Below are 13,236 nucleotides of genomic sequence, written 5' to 3' on the forward strand. Positions count from 1 at the left end.
AAGTCAAGTCAATCGATTTTTGGAGGTGACTCGAGTCAAGTCGAGTCAAGTCAAGTTAAGTCACGAGTCAAGTCACAATTCAAGTCAAGTTGTCTTTTCGAAGTATGAGGCATGCTTACTTCACTGCGTTTTGCTAGCTGTCTGACATAGAGATTGAGTGGTCATTGATTCTGGACCTATGAACGAATATAGAGTTAAATATACACGCAATAAGGCGCTTTATCCCTCGCATATACGTAGAAATGCTTAACTATACGTAAGTAATTGCATAGCCTCGGATTATAGTTACCAGCAAAAATAGAGAACAGAGAAACGAAATTATAAAATGCAATACTTTACAGATTGATATTAATACAATTCCAGCCTGCGCCAATGGTTGAGTACTATACAAACTTTATTGGAATTCAATTTCAATAAAACAAGGTTTGTTTAAGTTAAAAACAGAGAACTGAAATATACATTTTGCTATTAAATTACTTTACTATACAAGTTTTCGACAGCGTAAGCTTCGATCACTTCGTTTGCGATCAATTTATCTGCGAGAGAACAATGGAGGCTCAGTAAAACGCACAATCACGATAATTGAATGATTGGTCGCTTTCACGGGGGTTACACCAGCGTTTTGCGCACGATCCGAACCTATACAAGATAAAATGATTTTTATCGACATCGATTGCTTGATGACTCGAAATTGACTCGTGAATTTTGCTCCGAGTCACGAGTCAATCCACATTTCTGATATGCCGAGTCAAGTCAAGTCAAGTCATTTTAGCAAAGTGACTCGAGTCAAGTCAAGTCACACGAAAAAGGTGACTCGAGTCTGACTCGAGTCAAGTCATGACTCGAGTCATCCCAACACTGGACTTTCGCGCCCAACTTCTGATGCTTGTTCGAGAATCCCTCCTCTGAAATGTATATGAAATAGTACAAAGCTTATTTACTTGTTCTCTGTTTTCTGACCAGCCTGCCTTGATGCTGAGCGAAGCTTGCAGTTTTTTTTTATCTTTTCCAAACCAATTCCTGTTCAGTTGATACAGACTATGGTTTAAGTCATTCAAAACACATGTTCAATGTTTCAAGTTCCAAGCAGCATTTCACGGACCGCACAGAATATACCATAGATACATATAAATGACAGGATTCTTGGACGCACAGAACTTCAATATACAATTGAATGGTATATTCACATTGAAATGAGCCCAAATGCTTCTGGCTGACAGTCGTGAGCGGTAATCGTCAGCACGCCAACTAGTAGAGAATTGGAGAGAACTGTCAACATCAATGATATCACAAAATATGACGTCACCAATTCTCTATGTTGCTGACGATTACCCATGACCAGTGTCAGCCGAAAATAATAGGGTTCATTTCAATATGAATATACTATTAAATTGTATATAAATGACTCTTCTCTACCCACTTAGGAAGAGAATGAGGTGACTCATTATCAGTATTTGAGTTGGCCGGATCATGGTGTGCCGCAAACAACTACGGCATTTCTCCGTCTGCACAAGCAAGTAATGACTCAATTCAGTGCTATCGATGACGAGACTCCAATCGTGGTACATTGCAGGTAACTTATATGCATTCAAGTTAACAATTACAGAAAAGATCGAGTTTATCGAATATCGATACTCCATTTCAGTGCTGGCGTCGGAAGAACTGGAACATTTATTGGGTTTGATTTGCTTCTGGGTGAGAGTGATCACCAACTGGATGTCTACAAATGCGTGATTGATATGCGTCAACAACGGATGGATATGGTTCAAACCAAAGTAAGTAATTGAATGTCGAATAAGTAATGGTACCTTGATGTGAATACAATATAATGAAATACATTGCCAATTTTCATCATAAACTCGGGTGACTTTGAGGTGGTATGTTTTCGTACGTGGTAGGTCTTAAAACCCATGCTATATCATTACATATTTTTAGGGACAGTATCAATGGCTTCATAAACTGATGACGGAGCAATGCTATTTCAAGGAAACGGACCTAGACCGGACTGAATGGCTTAATATGAATTATCATGAAAAGTAAGTCAATTATCCCATCAGAAGTCTGGTGTACTGATGCCGAATGAAAGTCGTTTCATAAGTAGTCATTATCATGGAAATCTGGTATTATAGTCGTCGTACGATCGTATATGATGGCATAACAGAAGAAAAGCTAAAATACCGAAGATAGTCGATCGAAATAACCCCGAAAATACACGATCATGAAATCTTCGTATAAAAATTGTAAAAGTTGTACAAGTATCATTAGGTATCACGATTTTAAGCTCACCTGTAATCAGTGTTGGGATGACACGAGTCATGACTTGACTCGAATCAGACTCGAGTCAACTTTTTCGTATGACTTGACTTGACTCGAGTCACTTTTCAAAAATGACTTGACTTGACTTGAATCGGCGCTTCAGAAATGTGGATTAACTCGTGACTCGAAGCAAATTTCACGAGTCAATTTCAAGTCATTAAGTAAACGGTGTCGAATAAATTACCCTATGTTATGTATGTTCGGGTTGTTCGCGATACGCCGTTGTCACTTGTGAGAGCAACCAGTCATTCAATGATTGTACTTTTAACTGGTCCTCCATCACAAATAAATTGACCGCAAACGAAATGATAACAGCTTACGCTGTCGTATAGTATAGGCTTACCATACGTCAAACGATGACAAAGTGGTGAAAATTCACCGTGTTTTGAGAATTCTACTCCGGTTTTGCAAGTTGCTAATTTCTGAAAAAGTGTCCTCTTTTAAGATTTCCAAAATATGGTAACCTAGTATAGTAGCAATAAATTAGTCTCATAGAAACGCATTTTTGTTTCTCAGACCGCTCAGTGCTTACATTGCGCAGTGCTCACCTTTACCAACACTCTTAAATGATTTAAATCGAACGTATATATAGTTTATGGATTTATATTCTCACGGATGTGTACATGGGTAGTGTATTGTGCCACATCAATTTGTTCAACTTCTCGATGCTTCGCGTTCGATCCTCTATATTGGCTGATAATAACAGAATAACAGACAGCAGCATGTAGCTATACAGTTACTCGCGTATTTTATTAGCAATACAACACCTTTTTGCATGTCTATTTAACTAGATATTCGTTATTTGATTCCAGATAAAAGGCCAATTAACCTGTCCTTCGCGCAGTTAGCAAAATGTAATGACTTTGTATCATCATTCATACTCCGAAAATTCAATTTGACTTGAATCGTGACTTGACTCGTGACTTGACTTAACTTGACTTGACTCGAGTCACCTCCACAAAACGAGTGACTTGACTTGACTCGAGTCAAAATCTGCAATGACTCGAGATGACTCGTGACTCGAAGGTAGTGACTTGATCCCAACACTGCCTGTAATATGAGTGGAGTTGTGCCCGTAGGACTTAATCGCTCGATTGTGTGGAAATATTTAAAGTCTGAACTATACATGATAGTGTTCGAATATTATTTATTGCAGGACAAATGATGAACTCGTTCTCCTCAATGAGTTTGAAGCTATTTATTCAAAAAGACTTACAAACCTTTCAGGTAAGTAAAATTTAATTTGGGTCAAGTATTTATTGATCGCCGTGCCTGATCTCAACCCTGGCCATAAACAGTACGACTACATGAAAAATGCTTAATGCGTTTTAACACACGTGCAAAACGTTTTCTTTCATAAAATATGGATGTCTAAAGGTGATACTTCGTTGGAAATGTCCTCGGAGATTACTTCCCACGTTTTACACTTTTCTTACTATTAGATGTAACCGTAAAGATTCCGATTAAAGTACTATAGTGAAGCGTCGATCGTCGAGATGATTTCACGTAGTTCTGATAACGCTGATAATTCGCGCTTACTTGACACGATCACATCATTTGCGTTATATTTATCCCGCTATTATCCACAAACAAATCCCTCCAGCACAAATTTGCTGTGCTTTGTCATATGCCGTTTACGGGCGTATTAGTAGGTTAATATTTCCTGCACGACACACGAATAAATCGCTGGAAACTCACATATTTACATTTCCGTACGTCGAGACTTTACTTTATTGACTTACGTATTACAAAATGCTACTCATGCTGCTGCTTGCACAAAACGTAATCAAACTACAGAGCAAGGATTAGGTCGGGGGTGGAAAACCTGCGGCAGTAGAAGCGAATATGTGCGGCCGTTACACGTAATTTAACTAGTATGTGTTGGTGGCCGGCGACAGGCAAATTTAACGTTTCGTTCATTGAATTTTAAAAAAAATTAGAAACTTTCTTAGCGCGTAGCGCGCAACTCAAAGCTATACTTCTTAGTGATTCATTTTGAAATCTGAGCCTCACAGTACAGACTCGAACAGAAGATAAAAATGATACGCCCCATTAAGAAATACCAACTTGGAATAGTGTGCTAACAAAAAGGTTGCCCACCCCTGGATTACGTCGAGACAGTGAAATATCTGGAGGACCTGAGATTTATAGCATTTAATTATTTTTTCTTTACTACGGGAATGATTTCAGTACAAAGTTATTGATCAGCAATAGACGCAGATTAAATAAAACAATTGCTGTATTCAAAATCTCTCGTATTGAGAGAGAAAAAGAAATGTCAATTATTTAATTAGTCTCGTCGGAATAAACGATTTAATTAAAGTTGTTATATTTCAGCAAATGGAGCAAATGCGGTCATCGTACGACAACCAGAAGATACTGAGTGGTTAAATATTAACGCTACATTTGTTGAGGCAAGTATTTCGATGATGGTAATGTTACTGTCGGCTCTGTTTTCGTCCTCTTCGCTCTTGGTTGGTATTTCCGTGTCCGAGAGTAAAACAGTTTTCTAAGGTAATCAACAGATTATAGGAAACGTAAACTCCAAATGCCATCGAAGCAAATTATATGCCCTGCATTACAATATCGTGTATTCCTTACGCAGTTCCTGATGCATATTCAGTGGATATTGTAGCCATTTGAATGTACTGGGTTCCAAGAACAATAGTCCGACACACTTTTTGCTTCAGGCGTACCAGAAAAAAGCGCACTTCATTGCATCTGAAGGACCGTCACATTCTACTGTTGAATATTTCCTGCGCGCACTTTGGGATAACCAAGTTATAGAAATCATTATGCTGAACCGTCCAGCAGCGGAAGTACGGGTTTGCATTGTTCTATTCATCTGTCCAGTATCTATTCGTTCGATTCGACGATACTTTTGAATGTTTCCTATAAAACAGACTACTTCCTTGATGTTTTGACCACCCATGTAGCATTTTAATTTTTGTATGGACTGTTCAGGTGTAAAGGCAACGCAGCATCACATCACGGGTACCCGTAGACATATTGCAAATATATGGGGAATTGCAACTATATATACAGATTACTATAGACTATCGAGCTGTTATTTATCATTCCCTGTATATATTGCTACGCGGAATCAATATATTTTATAACACATTGCTGCCCGTAGCATCTCATTTGAGACAGTGTCTTATCAAAGAAATATTACCGAAGATAGGGCAGCAACCGTGAGCTTGAGCAATGTGCTTATTTCTCAGAATGACCAAGGACAATTTTGTGAATACTGGCCCACAGAGATCAACTCACCTGTAACATACAACAGCATTGCGATCACCCTTCAGAGTACCCTTGAAACAATAGGAACCATCGAAAGAGTATTTTGTCTCGAGAGGCGAAATCAAAAACGTCGAGTAAGTGCTTATGTCTTTCTCACAATAACATATATTTTCACCAAAAATTGTATTCGGAATATTTTAACGAGCATACAAACTGTAATTACCCAGTTGATGGACTTAGATATATAAAACTTTTATCCGAATATGAACTATCGTGGTTGAGCAGGCAAAAGAGTTTGTGCTTCAAAATAATCAATTCGGTCAAGATTTTGTCGTTATCTCACTAAACAAGGAAAATCGAATGCAAAAGGAGCATAACGATAGGCTATCAGCAAGTACGGCATAGATTTGGAAATACAGCCAGCAATAATCAGAGTAGTGGTAATGTAAATACATCTGAATAATTGGACTATTCAACTTTTGCGAAAAATTATTGAGACGACGGATTTTAAGTCGCCAGTATATGCCTTGTAATCGGCGTTGATCAGAACCCATCAACCTACTTCGTGTTAATAGAAGGACCTTGTTTGTAATGTAAATATAGCCCAGTGAGATCTGACCTCAATTGTGCGAATGTAATACGTGTGACGTCATAGATGATGATAAGACTGTTGATAAACAAAGTTCTTTTGGATTATGCACTTCTGACGATTACTCTAATGAGTATTAGCCGAAAATATTCAAGTTTACTTCAACATAAACATGTTATCCACCTGTAGATCATCTCGTGCTGTAGGTAGAATTAAAGTAACAGTGATGTCACAGTTGCTATTCTTTCAAAAAAAAAAAAAAAATCAGATACTCAAGCGCTATATACGACGGGTAATATGGAAAATGTCCCTTTTTTCTTCGTTTTTAGCACGATTTGCAGTTATCTTCAAGGGCTTTTGAAGTTTATATTATTATATTTAAATAGCAGCCTCACTAGACATATATTAATGGGTTCTTCAAATCGATACGGTAATTACAATTTGTCCCAATCGACATTGGCTACCGTTCCTAATCCGAAAGTCTGGTCCAGATGTTGATTATGCATGTGACGGCCATAATGTCGGTTAATCGAAATATATATCTCTAGGGTTTCTATACGTTCTCGGAGAGCGCTTTTGTCCTTTTTTTTTTGAGATTTTGTCCTCTTTTTCGAAAATTTTGGTCGAATTTACGGCCAAATTCGACGGATATATCTCAAATAATAACCGAAGTAACGCTCCGGCGTGTATTTTGGGAGCTGAGCCGGAAAGTTGATTTTTTTTTAGTCAACCGACCACGAAGTGGAAAATTTTTTTCTATTTTTTCAGGATTTTCCTTCAGTTTACCAAGACTGAAAATTCTGAAAAAGTGTCCTCTTTTCAGATGTCCAAAATATGGTAACCCTATATATCTCCATCTTAAAGTCACTATCACCATAATTCAGCAACAAATTATTCGTAGTGGTACGAAGGTTCGTGAACTTTACCAACCGATTCCGTCTTCGAGTTTATATGACGTCAGTCCGGTTATTCTTTGATTTATATCGTACGGTAATGAATGAAATATATCTGTTTAAATAACAAGTTGGGCTGTTTGAAGTGTAGCTCACGTCGTTAGTTAATGAACGAGATAAATATTCAAATAATATTGCAAATATATCCTAGACAATCAAACAACATCAATTCCTACATTGGGAAAGGGACCAAGAACCGGAGCATTATGACCTGCTGATTGAACTCATTAAGCAAACCATCGATCATACCAATGCGAACGAAGCAACGGTATTGGTGCATTGCACGTGAGTGTGAATTTACATCATATAATTACATATTGAAGTGAGTTAATATTCATTTCTATTCTTAACACAGTAGTCAAATAATAATTTGATGTAGATCAAATTATCCCAGACACTGTCGATAAGGTATACTGCTTTCGTACACTAAACAATCGTGACTGATAACCAGGATTTCATCGCTGGTGATTTAGAACTATCAGGAATATATTGCTGTACACATAGTTTGTCTGTCCAAAATCTCCCAGTAGAAAATTGACTGCGATGAAAGAACATTTTAGTATTTTACGCAATAACACCCAATTCACTTCACAATATCCATATTGTTTCGTTCAATTACAGCGATGGATTAAGAAGAACAGGCATTTTTATCGCTGTTGCGAACATCATCGCAAGAGTGGAGATGGAAGATCGAATTGACGTCGTTCGTACCGTCAAAGATCTCAAGGATATCCGACCAGGAATGGTCCAAACTCTAGTTAGTACATATGATATCCGTATATATAACTTGACAATATGAGAATTTCACTGATGACAGGTAATTAGTCACGTGATACAATAGTCTACAACTTCCTGACAACCACCGAAATATTAAATACTAAATACTGTGTAGTAATATAGAGATGATTACATTGTTGGAGATGACGTTATGGTTTCGTTCGTTGGATTATTACAATCCAAGATTGCGATAGAATAACATATACGGCAATGGAAATTCAGATGAAATGGTGCAGGCGCCGGGTAAGCGATATTTGTCACCCGTTAATTTGATCCACTTCGCCAAGTAGGCTATGGTGAAGTTTTAGATGTGAATATCAAGGGAGAAAGTAAAAGTAAAAGGAATATCCCGTCGGTGATATTAACACAAACAAGACTATCCGTTATAGCATTCATAAATGCAAGATTTCATCCACAAAGGACCTTTGTTTGATCGCCGTCTCAATGCGCACTTCTCTCTAAATAAGATGAGACTCAAGTTAAAGTTGAAGCTGTGAAAACATTATTGGCTGCAGTTACTTTACAAAGTCAACGTATTCGAACTTCAGCTACATAATTGTCATTCAAAGTACCATTCCAGTCTATTTCTTTTTCATGCGACTTCGCTTATTTGCTCTTTTATCTATTGAGAGATTCCAGGCGTCTATTTTCTCTCGTTTACACTTTCTTGACACGCCCGCCGTCTTACAATATCTGGAGATGCGTCACCAACTCGGCTTACACTTGATGCTAAAGTGGAATTAACTAAAAGGGCTGCTATCAATAGAGTTTTCACCCTTCCTACTTTAATTTGAGACCATGTTCCAAAAAAGTGCAGCTAGATATTGCAATTAGTTTTTGCTTTACTAATGGATCGATCGATCACGTTTTCTTACACAATAATCAAGAGCTCGCGTGTAATGAGCGCCAGGTGTAATGGCATAAATATATCGGGTTTCATAAACTAGGGACAACGGATCCCGACTGGCTCAGTGAATGGGCACTGTTGAACTAAATCATCGAGATACTTCCAAACCTTATTGTTATTATTCGGTAATGACGCCGAGGGTGAGACTGCCACTTCATTTTATATGGGCATTAGTTAGCGCATATTAAACATGGAATAGCCCAGAGATATTCAACCTTTTTTCGATCATGGCCAATTTTCTAGTTTGAAAACGTACTCTGGCCCAGCTTTTAGAATCTTAGCTCTGTTCAGAATAGAAATGGGATACGGAACTTGCTATTAACGACTTCAAACGTAATTTCGGTGAATGGGATGCGCGATAGAAGCGGGGAAAAAAGTTTTATTAACATGCGCTGCGTGCCTAGCAACTAATGGCATTGCTATGATAGAACATTCATTCGAGTGATCCAATCAATTCATGAGGCTTTTATAATTATATCAAATTATAACATTTCAAATTAATGTTGATATTTGGAAATTATTAGACCGACTCCACAAATTAATGCGCTGCGCTAAATAGGCGATTCCTTGCGGTTGTACTGTATATTTTCACCGGAAGTTCATAATCCATCATTAGTTGCAATTGCGGATATTTTTATGTTACTATGTCATGCTTACCGTAGTAATTGATAACTATATCCAATACCCGTTAGTCCAACGGGATAGTCTTGAACGACATCAACTTTCAGTTATTTTATTTCAATTATTATTGAAATGAATGTACTATTGTTGCGGTTAGTCTTGGCTCGTCATTGCCATAGGCGTAGCGATGCGGGAAATGACGCTTTCGTCCCTCTCTCATTTTTGATTCTTACCTTGTGACGCCATACGTGTCACTACGTCTCATTGATCGGAAACAACTGAAAAGCATGACGTAGCCTACTTATAATTCGACAATACCAATAGATATTTTCGGGTACAATGGGATGCATATATCTAACTTTTTGCTACCCCTTCCTACTAGGTCTTTAACCCACCTCAAAATACACGGGTTGAAAACCACTGCTGGAATAGGCGAAATAGATTAGAACTTGGTACTTGATATGATGACCTTTTACCATCATTGTAGTCATTGGAGTTCGAGATTTTGAGGGTAGCACAGCCGCCCGCAAATAATGAATGGGTCCGAGATCGAAAAAGTTTAAAAACAACTGTTAAAGACTTCTCACCGCCCGGACATTTACGACCGTGTGTGTGAAACGGCTAATACTGTGGTAAAGAACACATCGAATACTGTAGGCGGGGACCCATATTCCTAGATTTATCCCTGGTTCGCAAATACGGCAAGAAATATATAATAATAATAAATAAAGTTATATTACTATTTTTTAAGATTTTCCATACTTTGTTATAATGAAAAAAGTTCATTTTCAGCCCCACACTTCATCTAGTTGCTGTCCCTTCGTAAGCGATGTCCATGTCGACAACTATCGTGGACTACATTTCCTCCATATATTTCAGAGTGACTATAAGTGTTGTTACGACCTCGTGAAGCAATTCTTGACGCCGCAATGTACCTATGACAATCTGACATCTCAGTCGGATACAATGGGAAATGAAGACGCAGATCCAATCTATGAAAATCCAAATGCAGGCGGAGATGCAATCTATCAAAACATGAGAAGCGCGTGAAAATATTCTAGCTGATTGATTACGAGTTGAATTCAGAGTGTGTGAATATTTCGTGGTGTCCTAATTTCAAATATATATTGCGGAATCAGAGATTACTATACGGACTGTTATATGAACAATATTCTGCAACAAGTGCGTTATCATGTATGTTTTGTATATTTGTAACCATGCAAGCTATACATCTCCTGTATACAACATTTATACTGTCACAGTTTCAACATATACATTGATAACGATAAAATGGTAGCTGCATTATTTTAGCGTATTTATTTCACTATCTTCTATAGCTCTGCCGAAGTGACGCACATATGATCAAAATGTTACTTGCGAGAAGTCGACCATTTGAGCGCATACTATCGAATACCAGTGCTATCCGTTCACTGTGCAGTATGCGATGATCCCAGCGAATATACAATGTTACTCATTTGATGCATATCATTGCATTCTATGATGCTTTACAGCAGGGTACGGGAACCTATGGGTCGCTATTTTGATGGCATTATATGGCCCCGGAATCGGGGAAATCTGATACCATCAAGTTACGAAGTTTGTAACATCGTCAAGATAAAGTTGCTGTAACTGATCCGTCGTACCCGCCATCGTACCATACACATTGGAAATATTGGATTACACGATGCGTTGATTTATCACAGAAAAAGGACACGTCAACAGCTATATCAAGATGCAGCTTTCAAACCCACATTATTTTTCTGATCATCAGTAAAAAATAAACTTCCTTCGAAGTGACATTACCAATAACAAATTTATTATATTGACATAACCATCGCGAATCCCTATAGTAGCAGATTTGACTGAATGTGGCTGTAGCCATGGCTCAAATGAACGCATTGAACCGTGCATGACTACCCGCAGACCAGTTGATGTAGGCCTAAGGCAAGGGCGAGCAACTTCTCTAGTCGGCGGTCCGGACATAGGAATATTAAGTACTAGGCGGACCTGATTGCTGAATCGATACATTATTCGCATATTTCGATACATTACTATTCCCCATGACTGTTTGATACTTTGTTGCGTCCATGGTTCTATCAAGTCGGTGCATTTCGAATCACAAGCCCTTCTTTGATTACGTTTTACCCAACTCAATTCGCGACATTCATTTCCACTTTACCACCCTGACTGCCCGATTTCCGGTAACTCTATTTCAAGTCATCAAATGAACGGTGCCAATTGAATCATTGTATCTTGTTTATGTTCGGATTGTTCGCGACACGCCGGTGCGACTTGTGAAAGCAACCAGTGTTTCACGGATGGTACGTTTCACTGATCATCCATTGACACATCACAAATAAGGTGACCGCAAACAAAATAATCACAGCAAGCGTTAATGTACTAGCAGTAGATTAATCTAATACCAATGTATGATTTAAATCAGCGGCTCTAAACCTTTTTGAACATGCTTCCTCCTTAGCGATGGTCAAAAAAATTGCACCCCTTGACCTCCCCATGCACTTATCTCATGCCAAGAAGAGTACATCACCTAATAGTATACATACGGTATATCTTACACCAAGTTTGAATTCGCATTCTAGTTGTTGAGTCATGCCAACTTTCACCATTCTGACAAATTACCCCCAAACGTGTTTGAATATAACGAAAAAAACATTGAAAAGAACATCAATTTGTTTCGCGGTATGATGCATTGAGAATACTCCTAATACGACGGGTGTGACTGTATTTTGATACTAAATGCTTAACTCTAGGATAAGTAGCAGAAAATACATATTTCATATCAGATTCACAGTCGAGGTTGTTTCCTGATTTTGTCGTTATATTAACAGGAGTAGAAAAAAACATTTTCACGCAGGTAAGTGGATGAAAATGGGAGATGTATGCGGATAGCCACACCACCCACACTCTTGTGAATGTTGATATAATTCTGCCAGAACTCGCTAAGTGGTAGTGCTTCAAATTCGTCTCTTGCCGTAGAATTGCGAGATACAAGATACAAAAACTCCTCTTGTAAATAGTCCGGACGAATATCCTCGTTCGGGCGAAAGGGATTCCTTGTCATCTTCCTTTCCGGAACATCGGTGTCATTCGAGTCTGGAAAATAGCGTTCTAATTCTTGTTTTAGAAGTTGAAGGTGACATTTCACCTCGGCTTTGAGCTCGCCCTTCATTTCATTTTTTTGTCGATGATAGCATCAAGGTTTTAAAATGAAGCCGCATTTCCTTTTTGAATTCGACGATGCTACAGCCCCAATTTTTTGGATCGTGGATCGCATCATGGTATCCTTTGCGATTCGTATTCTTCCCTTGTAGGATCAGATTTAAATGATTAATGGCTTGAAAATGTGGGACTTCTTTGCTTTATCCTGGCAATGAATCTACTTTGTGATCCAATCATTGCTGGAGCACCGTCAGTTCAGATCCCAACAAGTTTCTGCCATTTCATATCATTGTTATCAAAAAATGTGGCGATAAGTTCGAATATATCTTCTGATTTAGTAGTCGTTTCTAAGGGTTTGCCGAATAACATGTCTTCTTCAATTGAGGTATAGGTAGACCCAACAAAGCGAGCATAGACCATCAACCGCGACAATTGCTGGCCATCATCAGTCGTTTCATCACACTGAATGGCAGAATAAGGTGATGCGTGAATCTTATCTATGACACTCAATATCCTCTACGAACTCATCGATGCGTATTTTAATGGTAGGATTAGAAAGAGAAATCGTTGCAAGCTTTTTACTGCTCGCGTTGCCCAACACGGGCCCAGCTGTTCGTCGCACGCAGGGTTTCACCAACGGTTCGCCAATA

At 38.4% G+C, this 13,236-nt stretch overlaps 1 protein-coding gene across 2 annotated transcripts in view; it reads left to right on the forward strand.

Annotated features, from left to right (window-relative positions):
- The window catches only part of LOC145437877 (uncharacterized), a 273,341-nt gene extending 262,452 nt beyond the window's left edge, over nucleotides 1-10,889 (forward strand). For both annotated transcript variants that reach the window (XM_080315215.1, XM_080315216.1), the window contains 10 exons: nucleotides 1,425-1,573; nucleotides 1,646-1,775; nucleotides 1,936-2,036; nucleotides 3,473-3,543; nucleotides 4,654-4,730; nucleotides 5,007-5,135; nucleotides 5,541-5,693; nucleotides 7,253-7,386; nucleotides 7,723-7,858; nucleotides 10,286-10,889. In XM_080315215.1, the coding sequence (XP_080171341.1) occupies nucleotides 1,425-1,573; nucleotides 1,646-1,775; nucleotides 1,936-2,036; nucleotides 3,473-3,543; nucleotides 4,654-4,730; nucleotides 5,007-5,135; nucleotides 5,541-5,693; nucleotides 7,253-7,386; nucleotides 7,723-7,858; nucleotides 10,286-10,456 (1,251 nt within the window). In that variant the 3' untranslated portion in view covers nucleotides 10,457-10,889. The remainder of the gene's footprint in view (nucleotides 1-1,424; nucleotides 1,574-1,645; nucleotides 1,776-1,935; nucleotides 2,037-3,472; nucleotides 3,544-4,653; nucleotides 4,731-5,006; nucleotides 5,136-5,540; nucleotides 5,694-7,252; nucleotides 7,387-7,722; nucleotides 7,859-10,285) is intronic.
- Nucleotides 10,890-13,236: the final 2,347 nt, after the last annotated feature.

The sequence above is a fragment of the Botryllus schlosseri genome, chromosome 4, assembly GCF_051294905.1.
Source record: "Botryllus schlosseri isolate E-star chromosome 4, Bs_hap1, whole genome shotgun sequence".
Taxonomy (NCBI): Eukaryota; Metazoa; Chordata; class Ascidiacea; order Stolidobranchia; family Styelidae; genus Botryllus; species Botryllus schlosseri.